Source organism: Haliotis asinina, chromosome 3 (assembly GCF_037392515.1).
Source record: "Haliotis asinina isolate JCU_RB_2024 chromosome 3, JCU_Hal_asi_v2, whole genome shotgun sequence".
Taxonomy (NCBI): Eukaryota; Metazoa; Mollusca; class Gastropoda; order Lepetellida; family Haliotidae; genus Haliotis; species Haliotis asinina.
This window is the reverse complement of record NC_090282.1, coordinates 72,685,543-72,706,690: the sequence shown is the minus strand read 5'-3', so window position 1 is coordinate 72,706,690 and position 21,148 is coordinate 72,685,543. Positions and strand designations below refer to the sequence as shown.

At 39.6% G+C, this 21,148-nt stretch overlaps 1 protein-coding gene across 1 annotated transcript in view; it reads left to right on the top strand.

The window, feature by feature from the left end:
* The window catches only part of LOC137278426 (A disintegrin and metalloproteinase with thrombospondin motifs 12-like), a 126,366-nt gene that overhangs the window by 101,883 nt on the left and 3,335 nt on the right, over positions 1-21,148 (top strand). The window contains exons 5-24 of the mRNA XM_067810748.1: positions 3,493-3,576; positions 4,853-4,977; positions 5,897-6,046; positions 6,438-6,581; positions 8,541-8,697; positions 9,324-9,416; positions 9,968-10,113; positions 10,692-10,755; positions 11,249-11,354; positions 11,844-11,971; positions 12,529-12,649; positions 13,214-13,455; positions 13,963-14,098; positions 14,585-14,711; positions 15,758-15,977; positions 16,706-16,858; positions 17,260-18,039; positions 19,000-19,170; positions 19,839-19,985; positions 20,746-20,896. Of these exons, the coding sequence (XP_067666849.1) occupies positions 3,493-3,576; positions 4,853-4,977; positions 5,897-6,046; positions 6,438-6,581; positions 8,541-8,697; positions 9,324-9,416; positions 9,968-10,113; positions 10,692-10,755; positions 11,249-11,354; positions 11,844-11,971; positions 12,529-12,649; positions 13,214-13,455; positions 13,963-14,098; positions 14,585-14,711; positions 15,758-15,977; positions 16,706-16,858; positions 17,260-18,039; positions 19,000-19,170; positions 19,839-19,985; positions 20,746-20,896 (3,445 nt within the window). The remainder of the gene's footprint in view (positions 1-3,492; positions 3,577-4,852; positions 4,978-5,896; positions 6,047-6,437; positions 6,582-8,540; positions 8,698-9,323; positions 9,417-9,967; positions 10,114-10,691; positions 10,756-11,248; positions 11,355-11,843; positions 11,972-12,528; positions 12,650-13,213; positions 13,456-13,962; positions 14,099-14,584; positions 14,712-15,757; positions 15,978-16,705; positions 16,859-17,259; positions 18,040-18,999; positions 19,171-19,838; positions 19,986-20,745; positions 20,897-21,148) is intronic.

Sequence of the window (21,148 nt, the reverse complement as noted above, 5' to 3'; positions counted from 1 at the left end):
GCTGGCAATAAAGTTCTGCATGGATAGCATTGTATGCTAATACCATGACCACAATTTAAAAAAAAAAACACACCTCATGTGGCGTTGGCGTATGGTTTGATTCTCCTTCAAAAGCCTGTGACACATTTATAGTTACAGGGTCCGTGTTTTTGTTTGTTTGTCTCCAAGACTACTACTACCAGAAAGCATGGCATTAAACAACAAAGAAACAACTGGCATAACATTTGTCTCATGTTATTTAGAAATACAATTTTTTCAGCGGTGCTAAGTTGTGAGCATAGGAATTTATTTTGAAATTGTTTATCACCCTAGACCAGTTGGATTTTCAACTGTCTAACAAAGCTTATAACAGTTCAGGTTTTGAGTGATGAGTGTCCTCTGAGGACAGTCACTGACTATCATTGTCAATTAATACTTCATGGCCATCACAGACCGCCGCCATATAGCTGGAATATTGCTGAGTGCGGCGTAAAACGAAATTCACTCACTCACTCACTCATAGCCACCACTACAGAATCCTGCCACTTTCAGGGGGCGATGGGGTAGTCTCTTGGTTAAAGTGTCCGTTTGTCATGCTGAAAACTCAGGTTCAATTCTGCACGTTGGTACAGTGTGGGAAGCCCATTTCTGTTGATATTGCTGGAAAAGTGCTAAAAGTGGCATATAATCATACTCACTAACTCAAATTTTTACAAAATTCATAAAAATAACATATTTAATGTCAATATTCTTAGGGCATCAAATAATTTATCTGGTATTCCTTGTAGATTTCAATTTCACTATTTTCATGTGATGGAAAATCACACTGTAAGTGATATTTATAACAGCCATATCTTATAATAAAGGTCCCTTTGAGTCTGTTATAACCATATTGTATTCTAACAGTTCAAGAGATAAGATATGGTTAAAGCTCTACCGACCACTTATTTCTTAAGGAGGTATCTGAATCCTTGTAAAAAGTCACCTTCCTTTTTATTGATCTTCTGTGACTAAACTGCTAGAATATCATATGGATGAGGAAAAATAAAGCCAGTCTGACTTGATGGATAATCTGAGGACTTTGAAATAATACTTAACATCAGCATGAAATGTCATAATCTGCTTCAGTGTGGTAATGGGTGGCCGAGTGATGTAAGGTGGAGAAATTCTCTGTAGAGAGTTGTGTTCACTTGATGTTGCACCATGGTTAAAGTTCCTTTTGAATTTGGTCCTGGTTGTGACAAGCATATGATACATTGGGAGGTGTAAAAGTGGCATGCATATACAATCTGCATACATTTGGGCCTTCTCTCACATCAGGCTGAATATGACTGGCTGAATATGACTGAAAAAGTTTATAAAATACCATGACTCCAGGCCACCACTTACTTCCATATTCACGTCCGAAATTATCTGTGGTGCAAAGAACAAGTATTCCTCTGGCTGTAAAGGAAATTGATAGCTATGTCTTGTTCAGGCGATCCGTTCCCAGCGACATGGGACATACAGTCCACTTATGAATGTGATTCGCAAATGTCTAAAAACTGTTCAGACAATATTTTTAAATTTGTGACACATATATGATGAAGCTGACTCATTCATTCATATCTGATTCCAAAAAGTGTCATGTTCATAATAATGCAGCATATTGAAAGTGATGTATAATCACAACTTTTTGACAGAAGAGCTAGTCCACAGCCACTGTGGATCAGGGTTTGCCACAGTTGTAAACAGATTAGTTTCCAGAGAAAACACTGAGGGATCTAACAGCCTAATCACTTTGTAGGGTATGGCAATAGGCCAGGCTGCCAGTATGGAGAACAGCTCGGTCGGAAAATAGAGGTGAAAATTACTGTTTGAATGCATACAAGTAGTCACACCCAAATACTTGTCGTCATTACACATTTTGAGATTTAGTGTATGTGAGTGTTCTATAATTGGCAAAAATGTAGAAGCAATCTTGCATTGCACTGATGTTTGTGATTGGTTGTTTGCCATCTTTTATATTAAGGACTTGTCATATTTTGTGTTGGGAGGAATAGGGGACTGGAGAGAATTCAGGGGGTAACCCAAAACTGAGGAACTCAGTGAGAGATTTTTGGGCGGGACATGAAATAAACGAACACTTGCAGTGAAAATGTTATTATTGTTTGTTTTATTTTCTGGTTAAACTAGTTACATAATTATCCTTTCTAGGGAGGGTGAAAATGAACACAGTTGGTGGTTCAAGACATAATAACATGCATTTGTGGAGGGTTGTCGTTTTTATACAGCCATTATAATACCATGCATTTGTGGAAGGTAGTTTTTTTCATACTTCCATGGTTACAATGTCTAGTTGATATCCCCTCTAGTACATGACATGTGTGTTAAGTGCTTCCCCACGACATAATGTGGCTGTCTGTCTGCCTCTGTTAATGGAATATCATACACTTCATTAGAAGATTATAGAACTGTGTACATGGTTCTTATATATGGCTGCCTTTGATGGTGAAATTGGAAGCTGTGATGGCATGAACATATTTTGAAGCACAGTTTTCCCTCAGTAGATATATATCTAAATGAAGCTTATAGAATGTACTTCAGTGACTGAGCATGGTCCTAGGCTACCATCTTTAATATTCCAGCAACATCAGTAGAAATGGCCTTGCATGTTGCACCCATGTGGAAAATTGACTTGCAGCAAGATCAGTGAACGCTTTGACCCCCAGCTACCCTACACCCGCAAATGTTTTCCGAAAAGTAATGTTTAAATATCAGTCAGTGTGACATTCATACAAAATGGAAGTGTTAAGTACACAGTGTACTGCATGCCTCATGTAAGATCATAGGAAAATATTCAACATGATTGTAAGAGTTGTTTCCCTTTCTTTTTGGCACAACGATTCCAACAGTTGGCCACTTGATATTTTTCAGTGTGATTCTAGATTCTTGAAAGTAAGTGATTATACCAAACACAACATGCAGATAACAACTGATCATGTTTGTTGTATCACTGAGTAACTATTTGTAACAACAGGTAGAACACAATGAATGAGAGTTTTGTTCCACTGTCTTCAACAATTCAGTGTACTTGTCTACATGTGGTGATTGTAACCATGTGTGAACCCAGGACATAGTCTCTGTGTAATTAGGGTAATTGTTAACTATTACATTCATGTACATCATCAATGAAAGTATGTAATTTCCTAAATATTGTCATCTCGATCAGTGTCCGAGTATTTATTCTGCCCCAATGAACATACAGCACTAGGTCCCACAATGCCACTCAAATGACATGGTTATACACAGGACATACCTCTGTTGTTATTCTGCCACTTTGTCAACCTGTATTCCTCCCAGTATAATCACTGAGTATACTGGCTACATACATAACCACTAGCCTATAGTAAGAAATAGTTGTTTGTTGTCTAAAGATCTATTTTCTTAATGTAAACCGCATCTCCATTTTAGCTGATGGTTGCTTGTAGAGTCTACCCTTGCCATATTCACAGAGCTATTTCATATTTGCAGGTTGCAACAATGTTCCATGATGCTACAATTGGCAATGCCATCAATATTGTGATTGTCAGGATCATCCTGCTGAAGGAGCCCCAGGTAGGTGGTGCTGTGACAGGCCATCTGTACTGGACAGTGATCCAGTGATTAGTCACCCTCCATTGTTCATTTTAAGTAGACAAACAGACAGACTGTGTGAAGTATGTAAAGCATCCTTGTTAACCTTTTCAACATATATACAGACAGACATTGCCTGTTGTTAAAAAGTCAGACCCCCTTGTTTTGAAACTGGGATTGTAAAAGTTACTGTTTTCTTGTAGTAATAATTTAGTTCCTATATATTCCTTCTTTAGTCATCATTTTGAAGTTGTCCTTTAATTGTGTTCTGAGACAGCATAAATGTACTTTAGGAAATTTGCGGAGTTGTTTATGGCTTGTGACAGTGCACTCAGTTTGGACATGTGACAAGTTTGGAGACATCACAGTGTCCATGTCTGTGTCTGTTTCCTAGTAGAGAGAAGATAACACGTACAGACTCTAAGATGATGAGTAGTTAATCTCAGATAACAAGTTAGAACGCTTGTATTAAGAGAACTTGCTCAGAGATAACAGCTCTTGTTGGTTCATTGGTCCAGTTTTTATTTGTCCTGAGAAACTGTGTACTTACTGGTATTCCTGGCCATGTTGGAGCTGAAGAAAAACAACAATAAAACAACATGCTGAAGATTAGGTGAATCAGCCATGCCTTGTTGTTACATATTTCTTTCATTTTGTTTTCATCAGTTATCAGTATGATGAATTAACTTATTGAAAGCCATGTTGACATATGTTATGTCTGCAAATTGTAGCATCATCCTCAAGTTTTCCACCTGTGAAGGTCCAGGCTAGAATATTGGTCTTCAGTACCCCATGCTTGTCGTAAGAGGTGACTAAGGGGATCAGCAGTACAGGCTTGCTGACTTTGTTGACACATTTCATTGTATCCCAATTGTGTAGATCAATGCTGTCGATCACTGGATTTTCTAGTCAAGACTAGATTTTTCACAGACTGCCACCACATGTTTAATGTTTCTGAGTATGGAGTAAAAGTAAACTCACTCACTCCTCAAGATTTTTAAAGTAATTACAAACTTGTCAGGGACTTTATATGTTATTCTGTAACAGGGAATCAATACAATGATAAGAAGCTCCTAAACATATCAACGTGATGATCAATTTTGACCAAGTCTAAAGGACGTCCAAAGATGTCTCAAGATGCCTCGGTCTATAGGATGTCCAGAGAGTACCTGGTCAGAGATGACATACAGACAGTCTCAATCTTTATGATGAGGCAGGCCCTGTGGCTATGATAATGTGAATGATTTGTTTGCTACAGGAGGATTTGACCATCATGCATCATGCTGACAAGACTCTCCGTAGTTTCTGTCAGTGGCAGAAGAAGATGAATTTCCGTGACGATGACCATCCCAACCATCATGATGTTGCCATTCTTCTCACCAGGTGAACTTTCGGGTTTTTTTGTAATTATAAGCAGAACAGGCTCATCCTCTAAGCACTTACATCTTGAACAAAACCTTAAGTAATGAAACCAAAGCTAAATCTTTCTTTCAATGTTATTTCAAGTTATTGTCTGATTTCTCAGACGCTTTAATGATTATATTTCTTTCAGCTTTATGTTTGCAGAGGAGTGCAAAAAGTCTTATTCTCCTGCATTCTGTAGTGGCTGTAAGTGCTGACCAAATAAAATGGATGGTCTGACTCATGGTGTTGATCATGCACCATCCTTCTCCAATATATGGATCGTTTCCCATACTATCAATCAATCAATCAATCAAATGACCCTTTGGCCAAGAGTATTTGAAAGGTTGTTGTTATAATGCTGGAATATTGCTGTCTGTCCCTCTAAAGTAATACAAAAGTGAAAACTACTTTTGCCAGTATCTTACAGCTAAAGCTTCAGGAGATCCCTAGATTCAAATGCTGTAGCAGAGACACTCAAGATAAACCTATTACCAGTTTTCATCCTGTACATGCAAGTCTAGTAAAATGATTTATCATCCCAAATTGTGTTCCACAGGAGATATTGTTTGTGTAGGATCAGATGATATCTCCTAGGAGATATTGTTTTGACAGTAGATTTTGTACAATGCCCTAACAATGCTATGATGTCATGAAGTTGATGATGTCACAATGCTATGACATCACTGCCCTGCAAATCTGATGGAAGTTGTGTTCAGAGCTGTAGATTTTTCATTGAAAAAACTAATGAAGAATGATTTTGGATGATAAATAGAACCTCACCCTCATTGATAAAGGTAAAAATATCCTCGGCAAGCCTTGGAAATTTGTTACTTTATCAACTAGTGTTGATATACTTGGTATCAGTAGACACTTGGGTGACATTCTCTCTATATTTCAGACACAACATCTGTTCCCGAATGAATGAACCATGCAGTACACTTGGTCTGGCCCAGGTGGCAGGCATGTGTCAACCTCATCGCACATGCAGTGTCAACGAAGATACTGGACTGGCTCTCGCCTTCACTATCGCTCATGAACTTGGCCACAAGTAAACAACATACTATACTTCTGTTTGATTTAAGACATTTAACCATCACAAAAAATGTTGCTCTTTTGGCTACAGTTACATGGAGTTGGTTTGAGAGGGAAAAGTTTGGTTGGTTGGAATGATTGTATCTAGAACAGTAAGTTATTCTTGGAGGACACTCAAAACTTGATATACATATATAGCAAAATTTCCCTCAGCATATGTCATTTGTATAAATTGAAACTGATTGATAAGTACCTAATTCTATATGGTCAGTCAGGTTTCCAGGTTTTTTATACTGTGGCTAAGTCATCCAGTCAGTGGCTATTGAAAAAGACTTAGAAACTGATTTACTAAACATTTATTTTGTGATTTTATAAATTTAGAGTTAAACATGCATTCGTTGTTCCAGTTTTGGCATGAAGCATGATGGTATTCATAACAAGTGTGAAGCACCCAAGGGGAAGCAGTTTGTGATGGCGCCGCATCTCATAGCCGATTCCACCCCCATGAGCTGGTCCAACTGTAGCCGACAGTCCATCACACAGTTCCTCGAGTGAGTCATGTAAATAGCGAATAGTCAGAGTAGTTTCCCCAGGTGTACAACATGATGATACCTTCAAAGATGACACATTTGTTCTGTCATGGACTGTTGTCCCCTATGGTCCAGTTCATAGCCTCAACACTACCATGTACATAAACTCATGTATGAGTACAGGGATGAGAATTTTCCACGGATCTGAATTCCATTGGTTTTGATTGTGCTGGGGTCATTCTTATGAATCATCCGTATGAATCCTGTATGGGGTCCTGCAGCCTCTGAGACCCTGACGCATTTTCCTCGTTTATCGCTCATACCCATTCTCATCAGTGCGAGTACACATGACAGAGGGTACATATGGCCTTAACCTTTTGATGGTCAGTATGGCACATTTACGTCAGTGACTAATGTCAACTATGGTAGGGTGTTGCTGCATGTGTTGTGTGAAGATTCAGGTGATTTCCATTGATCTATTGAATGAGTCTATCAAATGTCACCAGAACGTATATTAAGCACATTCACATTCTATTCAAAACCCATTTTTGGGAACATTTGATTGATCCACATATTCCAGTACATCTGGAAAATGTACTCAAGCAGAAAGTAAAGTCTAGTGACATAACACAGTGTAGAACAATATTTTTTTAAATGTGGTGCTCTGACCAATTATGACAGTGGAACATGTCATGTTTTCTTTCAATCAACAGTGTATGTGTGCTGTTATTGTGTGACTAGAAGCCTTGTCATGTTCATGGACACACTCCCAGTTTAGGAAATGAACAGTTTACACCCATTCCCTTCTAACATCCTTGTGTGTGAGAAAAGGATGTGTTCTGTTTCTCACAAACAGCAATCTTAGTTTAAGTAGTTCTGTTTTCTTCATCCCAGATCTGTTTGTTAGTGAGTGATTCAGTTGTATGTCAGTGTTGGCAATATTCCCATATTAGGACCCGTGAAGATCTGGGTTTGAACTGACCATCAGTAAGCCATGCTTATCTCCCACCATGACGATCCAGGTTAGAATTGATCTTCAGCAACCCATACTTGTCATAAGAGGCGACTAACTAGGTCGTGTGGTCAGACTTGCTGACTTGATTTACACATTCTATTGTATCTCAGTAGTGTAGGTCAATGCTCATACCACTGATGACTGGATTGTCTGGTCCAGACTTGATTACTTGCATACAGCCACCATATAAGCTGGAATATTGCTGAATCAGACAATATTGTGGCATTAGACAAAGACAAGTCGTCAACTCAACACCAGATATACACTTCACACACTGTGTAGGTGTAAGTGATGCTGGATGTGATAGATCTTCAGCGGCACACTTCCTATCACACTGATACTCAGTCTCTGAAAACATATAATTTTGATAATAACAAGTAATCCCATTTAAGTGAGAAAGGAGCTCCCATGAGATGGGAGATTCAGAACCTGCAGATATCTAGACTTGAGACAGGGTTCAGGGACTGTGACAGACTAAATTCTCATTGCCATTGCAAAATGACTTTGTGGAGCCTATTGCATCAGACTCGGACCATATGGATTGTTGCTCATGCTATCAATCACTTGACTGATGCACATTGGCTGAGTGGACAATTAAACAACAAAACAAAGGTTGGAAAATTTATGAGTGTGCCTCTGACAACAGGTAAACTGAACAAACCTAAAGTCATTTGATTTTTGGCTTATCTGGTTCTCTGGTTTGATAGCAGGTGCCCATATCCATGGCAGGACTTTGTTGTATGACATAAGGTATTAGATGCATGATATATTTGGCAAATAGTGTGGATACCAGGGGTTACCAGAAGGGTAGGAGGCTTACTCTTTTGGCAAACACCTTGGTGTCATCACTGATTTTCAGTGGTCCAATCTATTATGCCCTTTATATCAAATGGAATGTCTTCCTGGGGATAGTCAAGACTGGTTATTGTCTTACGTTGATGTTCAATACTCCTCTGTTTGTGCAGCCGTCAGTGGGGTTACTGTCTGGACGATGAGCCAGGACATCACCGAGATTTCAAGTTCCCGTTGCAGCCAGCAGGGATCATGTACGACACTGACCATCAGTGCAGACTGCAGTATGGAAGTGATGCTGCTCTGTGTGAAGGGATTGAGGTCATCGAGGTAGGAAACCTGTATATACCTGGTACTTCATGTACTGCTGTGTGCTTTTCTGTCTTTATGTGATAATGATAATTCAGATGGCAGATTTAATCAAGTCTGGACCAGACAATTCAGTGATCAACAGCAGGAGCATCGATCTGCACAACTGGAAACTGATTACATGTGTAAACCAAGTCAGCGAATCTGACCAATCGATTCGATTAGTCACCTCTTATGACAAGCATAGTTGCCTTTTCGGCAAGCATGGGTTGCTGAAGACTATTTTTCCCCAGACCTTCTTGTGTCAGACATAATAAAAGAACTGTTTCCCTAGGTGCGGTTGCACAAAGCAATCTTAATGCCATGGTGATCGTAACTCCCATTTCTAAACCTAGACAAACGAGAGTCATAGTGTCAGGACTGCTCTGTACAACAGCATCTTGTCCCCCAAAATTTTCATCAGCAGTGTTAGACTGTTTGTTGCAGTCTATTTAAAATGAAGTTTTAAATGTTTCATGAAGAAGTGATTTAAGTTTTTTGTCAATAATAATGTTAATTATGAAAATGTATTTGATAATTAGATCAGAAAGTGACTCAGTTTTCTGTGTATGTATTTGTATTAATACTACCATGTTTGATGATACCAGAATGTGTGCAACACCCTGTGGTGCCGAGTTGACAACAAATGCTCCACCAAACTGCAGGCAGCCGCAGAGGGCACCTTATGTGGAAAAGATATGGTGAGACAGAGAGGATTGTTCAGATACCTGCCAACACTGACATTTAGCCCCACAAATAAACCTATGTTTTTATAAACTCTAGCAGAAAGAGATGAACCATGCATACAGAGGAACATATTATTAAATTGTTTTCACAAACTGCACTTTGTTTTTGATAAAAATAAAGACAGATATGAGAAGGTGTAAGGAGAATTGTAATACAATACACTCTATTTTGCTATGTTGTTGGTGTATGCTTTAACTCCACGCTCTGCAATATTCCTGCACTATGGTAGTGGTCTGTAAATAATGGAGTCTGGACCAGACAGTTCAGTCATCAATAACATGAGCATCAATCTACGCATTTCGGATATGATGACATGTGTCACTTACGTCAGTATGACTATCCGATGCAGTTAGTCATCTCATACAACAAGTATAGGTTACTGAGGACAATTCCAACCCAGATCTTGATGGGCTGTAATGTATATAGAAACAGCATTACATTTCTTGGTAAAATGAAGTTAATTTAAATGTTATGAAACATGATGTCATTTCTATTTGTTTTTCAGTGGTGTTACAATGGTCGGTGTGTTGAGATTGGCGAGCGACCCCAGGCCATCAATGGGGAGTGGGGTCAGTGGGCAGGATGGACGGAGTGCACACGGTCCTGTGGGGCAGGGATCTCCTACTCCGCGCGTCACTGTGATAACCCACCGTAAGTCCTACCTTGTGCTAAGTGAGGTCATCTGGCTGTGCACCCATTTTATCCATGTTCATAGGTTTATCTGTTAGTACTGACAATTGAACATAATGGGTGGGTTGGTAGTGTAACCTAGTGGTTATCACAACATGGCCAGTGTTTGATCTTTCACATTTTCATCAGTGTGTAAAATTACTGAAAGTGGCATAAATCCAAACTCACGGACTCCTGATAAGGGTACTCAAATTTATTCATTTGGCCTCACATCTCGTTCAAATTTACATATGGTAGTATAAGGCTATCTAACATCTGACAAATCAAATAACCATGCACCTTGCAATGCATGAAAAGGATCACCAGCTGGCTCAAGCTCAAGTTTGTTGAGTGTCAGACTAACATTCACTTTTTGACAGCACCTGTGTTGTGTGGCCACATAATTTAACTAGGTTTAGTGCCTCTTTCTATACTTTGCTGTTGACTTGTTTACTGGGAAGATGTTGACATCTGTGAGTTTAGAGGACATGTTACTGATAATGTTTTCATTCGTAACTAGAACTAATTGTGAGATTCATTTTTGCTTATCTAACTTCCAGCCCATCCCATGGAGGGAAATACTGTATTGGAGAGAGGAAGCGTTACCGTATTTGCAAGACTGATGTAAGCATTATGTGCATTATTGTTTAATCCATATACCAGGTACTTTTAGAATAATTATTCTTCATAATCTCTAATCATATATGATCTTTTAAAAATGCTTCAAAGACTTGTTACTTATTGCAGTGTAAGGTGTGTATGGTGACAGAGTACACAAGGGCAAATATTTGTGTAAATGTATGCAACTTCACCATACAGTGTATCCTAATGTGTGTGTATGTTACTTCACCATACAGTGTATCCTAATGTGTGTGTATGCAACTTCACCATACAGTGTATCCTAATGTGTGTGTATGCAACTTCACCATACAGTGTATCCTAATGTGTGTGTATGCAACTTCACCATACAGTGTATCCTAATGTGTGTGTGTGCAACTTCACCATACAGTGTATCATAATGTGTGTGTATGCAACTTCACCATACAGTGTATCATAATGTGTGTGTATGTTACTTCACCATGCAGTGTGTTACAGTGTATATGTCTGTCTGTAACAGCCCTGCCCAGATAATACTCCCAGCTTCCGACATGTACAGTGTTCAGAGTTCAACCGCATCCCTTACAAGGAGGGTCTTCATGAATGGGAACCAGTGCTGACACCACGTATGTACCTGTAGATTATTCCCAGATTATGTACACCCCAGCCATTTCCCTCTTAAGAACATCTTGCGGGTGCCTCAGCACTGGAGTGAAACTTTATAGCATATTGAAAGAAGCTGTCGTAAAATATCATGAAGTCCCAAATAATTGGCTGTTAAACTTTAGTAGGTCAGACTGAAGACTGAAATAAAAGAAAACCAAAGACATTTAATATTTTATGCCAGTGGAGGAAGGTTATTACATTCAATGATTTGTGACTGATGGGCAAAAATTACATGGGAACAGAATGCAGTTACTGTATGTGAATGATCCTTGGTCAGTACTGTACTAATGCCTAAGATATTACCATGATAATCTACTTTAAATACTGTCCAAAACATTTAGGGATAATATTTACATTACAGTAACGTTTCTGATGGTTTTTATTACTTCTTGTTCCTAAAGTTTTTAACTACGAAGTATATTTTCAAGGGAGGTAACTTCTTGTTTCAGATACTCCCTGCCAACTGCATTGTAAACCTGTAGACAAGTTCTTCTCCGTCATGCTGAAGGATATGCTTACTGATGGTACTCCATGCATCCCTGGTGGTCGGAACATGTGTATCAGTGGACGTTGTCGGGTAGGTGACCCTCCAGGTGTCCTTGTTACCAGACACTGGACGATGCAGGGTAAGGAGTCCAGACAGATTCAGACAGGTAGTACCCAACATTGGTTTTCTTGTTGCATTGCCAAGACAGGTTAGATCCCTTGTACCCTATATTTGCATGATTGTAAGAAAGCCAGATCAATATTGATAACCAGTACCCATTACTGTAATTACTGTAGTAATAGATGCACAGTACCCATTATTGTACCAATAATGCAATGCAGTAATGTCAGTTCCTAAAAGTACTGGGCCCACTTGCAGAAAACAATCTTAGTCCTTTGGTGATTGTAAATCATATACTCTAACATGGATATATGATAATTATGGCCCTAAGATTGCTGTGGGCAGCTGGGCCTTGAAATAGCTGTTTTATATACAATTTTTTAGTCTGTGTTTTAGTTCAGGCTCATATAGTCAACATTGATGTTACACTGTTCAAATATAGATACCAACATAAAGAATAGTCAAAGTAGTCCAATGGAGATGTTGTTCCCAGTTTAGCTACATATGCTGATGTGTTGGTCCTTCAGCATGTTGGTTGTGATTGGATCATTGACTCCAACGCCGTGGAGGACCGATGTGGTGTCTGCTATGGTGATGGATCCACCTGCAAGACTGTCAAGAAGCAGTTTAATGAAACAGACAAATTAGGTAACTGTGTAGCAGAAATATCCAAAAGACATAAACTATTTAAGTATGCCTTTATGTTTGAATTACACGATGAAATTCTCAGTACTCCGACATGGCACTACATTGAGCTCACTCATTTACATGAGCTGTATATTTCTGCATGTCATGACTCAAAGATGTATTAGCAAAAAAATAAGACATAGTTGATTCCATATTTAATCAGATCTACTAGTGACAAAACAAGCTGCAATTTGTTTCTTTGGGGGGATCTGAACTAGACATGTACACAAGAGGCAAACATCATGTTTAGTAACAGGTTTTAGTGTTATCAAGTTCAGCTGTACTTTTATAATAATTCCTTTAAAAAATGTGGAAAATGGTATGCTTATTCCTGTGGTGTGTGCGGAAAGTCTTACTAAGCCTTCATTAAAGTCTTGTTTTGGCAGCCCTTGATGAAGAAACATATTTCCTTCACTGGCAAGTATGATGTATGATAGTTCATTCTTTAAGTAAAGACAAGTAACTTATTCATGAAAAAGTTCATCATTGCCGCACATAATGTGATGTTTCATCAATTGACTCCAGGCTACGTAGAAGCCACGGTGATTCCAGTTGGTGCTCGTAACATCCGAGTGGAGGAAGTAGCTGCAGCCAACAACTTCTTGGCCCTGAAGGACCAGCAGGGGAAGTACTTCCTCAACGGTCACTGGTTCATCCAGTGGAGCGGGGACTACGAGGCTGCTGGCACTATCATTCAGTACCGCAGGAAAGGCAACAAGGAGCACTTCAAAGCTGCTGGGCCACTCAAAGAACCACTGCACATAATGGTAAGCATGGACACAAGAAAATGCCAATTGTCAGAATATGTCAGGTGAAATTCTGTGTGGATGTTCCTCCCCGAAAGCATTCTGAATGGGATTCTTTTCATGAGAACATTATACTTTCAAGTCATTAAGATCTTCATGTTCTTTTTGTGAAACAGTTGGATAATTTGTATGGTGTTAAGTTATATTTATTACTACTATAGGATGTTTATGTAGCGCACATGTGCACGCTACCAGAATATGTTCATGGTTCATATTTTCCCCTTGATCATCAGATGTCAATCTCAATCACATTGTATTATCAGTCTCATCTCCATGGGGACATATGTGCACATTTTCTTGTTTTGGAGCAGTAAATATCTGTGAAGATGTATTTAATATTATTTTTGTAGGTAGTCAGAAGTACATAAAATACATGTATAACAAGACTATGTGTCACTTGAACTATAGGTCCTTTTCACAAAGCTGTATCTGTGTTTTATGGGTAATAGTTTTATGATTACCTCCCAGCTGCTGCTGCAGACGACAAACCCAGGAGTGGTGTATGAGTACACGGTGCCCAAGGAGAATGCTACAGATACTCGCTCACCAGAGTTCCGCTGGGAGTTCTCTGACTGGTCGCATTGCACTGTGTCTTGTGGTGGAGGTAGGGAACAATCACATAACACATCAGATACCATCTTTAGATGCCTGACCATTTACTGCTGAGGTCGATTCTTGTCGCATAGTAGACATCAAACTATTGCAAATATTTTCATATATCTGATTTGAAGGAAGGGAGTGAGTGAGTGAGTGAGTGAGTGAGTGAGTGAGTGAGTGAGTGAGTGAGTGAGTGAGTGAGTGAGTTTCATGTTGCTGAAGACAATATTTCAGTTATATCACAGCTAACATTGCAGGTCCAGGGGGTGAGTGAGTGTGTTCAGGGTTAATTTTACAATAACATACTTCACACGATGATTTGGTTAATTTGTAAATGTAATTAAATTTACTTAATTTAGGTATTTTCATTGTTCCTCTTTTTAAAATTTTCAGTCATCAGACAAATGGAAATTGCATTAATTTATCATGACTTTTGGATGAAGTTTGTTGAGGGTTGTACAGAAAGTGAAAAATTCCACTGTGTTGTTTGTAGGTACCAAGCGTTCCCAGGTGGTGTGTGTTGAGAAGGAGGCAGGTGTTGTTGACGAGATGTACTGTAATGCCTCATCTAAGCCAGATGACAAGCTCCGCAGCTGTAATGGCCATCTGTGTCCAGCCAGGTGAGTGAGGGAGTGAATACTGTTTGATGTTGATACCAGCTCTGTACCAGCCTTATGACAACTGGCCCCGATTTCTCACTCAAATCTCAAACTGAGTTTGACAATTTGAAACAGCTAAATTTTTAACTCAACTGCATTTTTTTTAAATAGAAAAGTTCAAGCAATTAATAAAATCTGTCAACAAAACTCAGATTGTCTACTATGTTTGAGTTTGAATCCGATTTCAGTTCATTCCCAAAAATGCATGTTCCTGCGTTTTGTCAAATTTGAGCAAAAACTTGAACTTAGGTCAAAACTCACACTGGCAAGGTAACTGAGTAAGAGACACATCTGACTGCAACACTGAGCCTGTTGGTCATGTGTATCCTCACAAGGTAACAGAGTAAGAGACACATCAGAGACCGGTGAATGCAACACTGAGCCTGTTGGTCATGTATATCCTCACAAGGTAACAGAGTAAGAGACACATCTGAGATGGGTGAATGCAACACTGAGTCTGTTGGTCATGTGTATCCTCACAAGGTAACCAAGTAAGAGTCAAATGTGAGATGGATGAATGCAACACTGAGCCTGTTGGTCATGTGTATCTTCACAAGGTAACAGAGTAAGAGACACATCTGAGATCAGTGAATGCAACACTGAGCCTGTTGGTAACTAAGTAAGAGACACATCTGAAATTGGTGAGTGCAATACTGAGCCTGTTGGTCATGTGTATCCTCACACGGTAACTGAGTAAGAGACACATCTGAAATTGGTGAGTGCAACACTGAGTCTGTTAGTCATGTGTATCCTGGCAAGGTAAGTGAGTAAGAGACACATCTGAGATCGGTGAATGCAACACTGAGTTTCACCGAGTACCATACACACAATGGGTAATGACGTTATCGTTATGACTGAATATTCAGGTGCAAAGTTTATTTAGCCAGGCAGGTGGATCATAGTCATTTTGAAACCACATGAATTCAGTAATACGATTCAAATAATGAGAACTGCGCTCATACACAAATGTAAGTATTATACAGCATTGATGGCTTTGCTTTTTCAAGATGGTGGACAGGTCCTTGGCAGCACTGTTCAGTGACATGTGGAAAGAATGGCATCCATCGCCGCACTGTGATTTGTGTTCGAAGTCTGGGCCCTGATGAGCAGATTGCTCTGGAGGATGGGCCATGTAAAGGGCTGAATAAACCAACAGAGGTTGAGCCCTGTCGACACAAGGACCCCTGCCCAGGTGATGTGGACTGGCTGCATTCAGAGTGGTCCAAGGTGAGTGAGGGAAGTTGAAGCTAGCTGTCTGTTTCATTAACATGAGATTGTGTACTTCAGTTGAAGTTAGCAGTGTGTTTTATTAAGAGGGAATTTTGTTCTGGTGTCGAGGCATGGAGATCAACTGCATAGGAACTGAATTAAGGTGAATTTGAACCTTTTAGGTTTTGTGACTGCTAGGCTTGATGCACTGGGTTATTCTGGATTAACCCTCTGTCATAGATTATGTTATTGTGATCCTTGATTGTGTTCTTCATGGTGGTCTTGTCGGAATGTCATCAGCTTCAGTGCCATCTGCCTCAACAGGTATTGTTGCAATCAACAAGTTCATTTTATGCTGAATGTTTTGTACTTTGGTAAGATTCAGAAATAATTTTCTTGAAGGTCAGTAAGGTGAAGCTATCCTTAGTTATCAAATTAATGCAAGTTTTCAAAATAAATCCAGAATTAAATGGTAAGTCTGCCTGCAATGCTTCGACACATAAACTAAACAGTAAAAGAAATGCAGTTCTGGCCTTTTGTCAACTTTTCATAGAAGACTTAAACATGGACACTTACTGTTATGAGATTTGACTTTTTATCAAATTTTTAAATGGAAGACATAAATATGAACTCTAACTTTTATGAGATTCAGTTTTTTTTTAACTTGTGTTTCTTTTGCTGCTCAGTATTGATACATTGCTACCGCAAGCAGTGCTAACCATGAAAATACCTGCATATTACTACAGTGTACCAGCAACCCCTGTGCCCTGCAGACCAGGCGGGTGTGGTGCAGTGCACGGGACGGGGAGGCCCAGTGTGACCCTGACTCCAAACCACAGTCACAGAGACCATGCAGCAATTTTACATGTGGCAAGTGGGAGGTGGAGAAATGGTCGGATGTGAGTTCATTTGAATTTTACTCTATTGTGTGGAACTTGCTACGATATTAGAACAATAATGTGTGCTTTTATGGTAAGTGATTTTAGATAAATAAATATTACAAATATTAGAAAAATCTCTACTTAGACTGGGACGAGTGACTTGAGTAATCAGTCCTCAGAAGGACAAGTGAAAGTTTCAGAGTTTCATTTTCTGTTTAAGTCTGTATTGTTTGCATTTATCTGGCTCAAACATCAAACAGGAATACTTGACAGCAGATATGTTGTTCCATTGCAAGCTTTCTGAGGTGAAGGGTTATAATCAGTACATATTTTCAAGATGAGTCCTTAAAACTTTTTGGCGAAACAGAGGTGTATGTTTTATGCAAAAAATCTCATCTCTTTTAAATTCCACATTTCAGTGTAGCCAGACCTGTGGTGATGGTGTTAAGTATCGTAACGTCAAGTGTGAGGGAGGTGATAAATGTGACCCTGACCTTGAACCAATATCAGAGAAGATTTGTCTGGTTCAGGAATGTCCATTGCCTGAAACAACGACACAGGAACCAGATATAGAAACAACATTTGATAACAACATTGCCACGATTGATATGAACACAGATGAAACAACGTCAGATGTTAATACTGTTGCCCCAACTACGGATCTTAATTTCAAATCTACATTACCAAATTCTCAGCCAACTGTATCAAGCAGCAACCAGTCATCACCAGTAACCAACATGAAGATGTCAACCAATAAAATATCTATAGGAAGCACCAATACTGCTATAGGTGGAGAAATGAAAACAAAATCAAATGAAATAAAACTGGGGGAGTCTAGCATTGATTTGAATGGGGAAGACAATACTATTTTGATTCCTGAAAGCAACATGGATGTACCTCATAAACATCGTCATAATCATTATCATCGGAAGCATCATAAAAATAAAAATATTGTCTTAAATAACAAACAGTCTGAGAATGATGTATTACATGGAAAGACTAGCAAGGTTAATACTCTCTCACCGACTCTTAAAACACTCACAAAGTCAACAAGCAACACTCCAATCCATTTTGAAATGAGTACAATAGGGGAAGATAACTCTGTAACAGTAACTCCCAGTGACAAGCCAGAGGAGCAAGGAACTAAACAGAAGGACAAGACTGTGATGTATTGGTGGCAGACCAGAGAGTGGAGCAAGGTGAGTCAGTGGGTGATTTCAGCAAGGTGAATCAGTGGGTGAGTGGAGCAAGGTGAGTCAGTGGGTCAAATCAACCATGTGAATCTAAGAGGGAGTGAAGCAAGGTGTGTGATTGAATTCAGCAAGGTGAGTCAAAGTGTCAGTGGGTAAATTCAGCTGGGTGAATAGGGTCAGTGGAGCAAGGTGAGTCAGCGGGTGTATTCATTAGGGTGAGTGAAGCTTGGTGAGTCAGTGGGTGAACTGAGCAAGGTGTCAGAGAGTGAGTGGAGCAAGGGGAGTTAATGGAGCTAGGTGAGTTGTTGGGCGAAATCAGCTAGGTGAGTCAGAGAGTGAGTGGAGCTTGGTGAGTCAGTGGGTGAAGGGAGCTAGGTTTGTTGTTTGAATTCAACTAGGTGAGTCAGAGGGTGAGTTGAGCAAGGTGAGTCAGAGGGTGAGTGTTGCAAGATGAGTGAGTGGTTGAATTCAACAAGGTGAGTTAAAAAGAGAGTGCAGCAAGGTGAGTGAGAGGTTGAATGGATCAAGGTGAGTAGTGTGACAAGGTGAGTCAGGGTGAGTCAAGCAAGATGTAGCAGATGTCACTATAGATGTAAGGTGTAAGAAAGGTGTGTCAGTATGTTACCAGTATTACCAGCCTAACTTAAATACGCTGCTTTCCAGCCATATGCAAAATGTATGACTGTCAGCCTGTTGACTGTACAAGGACACAGGGCAAGTGGCTGAGCAGAGTTGCCTCCCTTTTTATAGGGCCCGTTTGAAGTTGAAGATTTGGTTTCTTAGACTGTCAGCACCAAGTTTATGGGTTTAACGTCTGGGAAACATCTTAGACATTTTTACACCGGAGGCTTTCTCTCCACATCAAGCTGATAAGTACACATGCAACAAGAATACTGATTAAAGTTGCAGAAAACACAGTTCACTGAGACGTCTGCTATATAAACACAAGATCTACCTGTTTTACAGTGTTCCCGTCACTGTGGAGGCGGCACGAAGATAAGAAAGGTGTACTGTGTGGAGGTTAGAACAGGCCGGGAAATACCAGCAGCATATTGTGATATTACCATGAAACCTACAGATATTGAGGCCTGTCACCGTATGCCATGTCTCAGGTGGCAGACGACACAGTGGAATCAGGTGGGTTGTAACAGTATTTATCACCTACCCCTTGACAACTGGTCAAGTTTTATAGAATTATAAAATACATGTATTATGGGTTTATATATTATAAGGGACCGTTCATAATTTATGGCCAGAAAGGGTGATGATGATGATATTAATAGAGAAGCATGCACAAAGAGAATGACCACCCCCAAGTATTTATATACAAAGTAAGCGCCCCCTCTGCCCCTGCATGTCATGTACAAAATCAGTGACCCTCTGTCCCTGTTCCCATAATTTTCTAGGCATAATTTTAGAATATTTTTATATACACAGTTTTTGAACCCCCCAAATGAATGTGTACAAAATAGATTATCCCTCCTATCTCTCCTGAACAAAATGGATGACTTGCCCTTAAATTCATCATAACCCCTACTTTGAAGGCTCTTTTAACCATGGAATGTGTAAAATGTATATGAAATGTTGGCAGAATTTGAAGATAACATGTTTTTTGTCACAAAAATGTAATAACCCAAACATTGAAAATCCCATGGAACTTTCTAGCTGAGTTGTATATTAATCAACTGTAAATATTCAAAGAATAAGAGAAAGAAGTATTGTATCAATGAATCAGTTATTCTTCTTTCTGAGTCCTGTTGATTTCAGAAGACCTAATGTTATTTTGCATGTGTTTTCTTGGACAGTGCTCTGCAACCTGTGGCTATGCTGTCCAGAGTCGACATGTATATTGTAACACTCCCAACAAGTGTGATCCCCGAGAGAAGCCCCCAAAAACCCGCGAGTGTAAACTTCAGGCTTGTATCTCCTGGGTCAATGGAGACTGGAGTGTGGTAAGTCATGCACTGTGCAGTTTGTAGATCATTTAGTATAATCTTAACCCAAAGCAGGTGATTTAAAGGACCAAAGTACACAAAGTATGCAGTCTAGACTACCAGTTGTCCGACTGTAAGCTGTGTGGGTTAGGCAGCTGACTTTGTGTGCTGGCAATTAGGGGACTGACTGAGAGTGTGGGTTCAAATCCTGGATGGTACTCCACCAAAAAAGCACTAGAACTTGTACTTTACTAAGCAAGTATCATCTCAAACATGACATATATTACATCTGACCACTTTCTAAATGGCATAGTGTAATCATTAATAATTTACAGCTAAAACTATTTTGGGAATATTATACACTGCTTCCATGTGGGTGTTAACAGTAAGCAGAGTGGGGCATCATTGGATGTTAAACCAGAATGGAACTGAATTACACTGGAGTGAGAGTCAGTTCAGAGTATTGATTAATCTGTTATTGTGAGATGTGATTAAAACTGGTTTCGAAAAAATTTGGTGACATCAAAATCTAATCCAATGCACTGTTTGACATCAAACATGAATGCCAAGGGATTCTATCCCTGCAGTATTTCAGAAAATAAAATATTTGGTTTTCCCTAGATTTAAATTCTGCAAGAAAAAGGACCCCTAATTCTGGTAAACATCACAGCTCAATGACTAAGTATTTCAGGATTAATTCTCAGGATGTCTGCCTAACATATACATAATTGTGACCATCAGGAGGGACAAGCTGACTTTGGGTGTACTTGTGTTGCAGTGTTCACAGACCTGTGGCGGTGGGCAGCAGGTGCGCCTGGTACAGTGTGTCAACCTCACATCACAGCAGTCTGCACGTGGATGTGATGCTAGTCTCAAGCCTAAGGAACAGGAATCCTGCAACACAGACTCCTGCCCGGTGCAGAATGCAGGTAGGAAAGCAGCTAGAAGTTTACTTCTGGAAATGTTTAGACAACTCCCTTATATCGCACTATCCACTTAATCTCCTTATCTTCTCATTATCATCTCTCCACGTATTATCTTCTCTTCACTTCTCCTTATGTTCTCATTCTCTCTCCACTTGTTATCTGCCTTCCACGTCTTGTTCTTACCTTCTCTCCATATCTCATCTCTCACCCTCTACTTTCACACCTTTACTTCTTATCTCTTGCCTTTCGCACCAT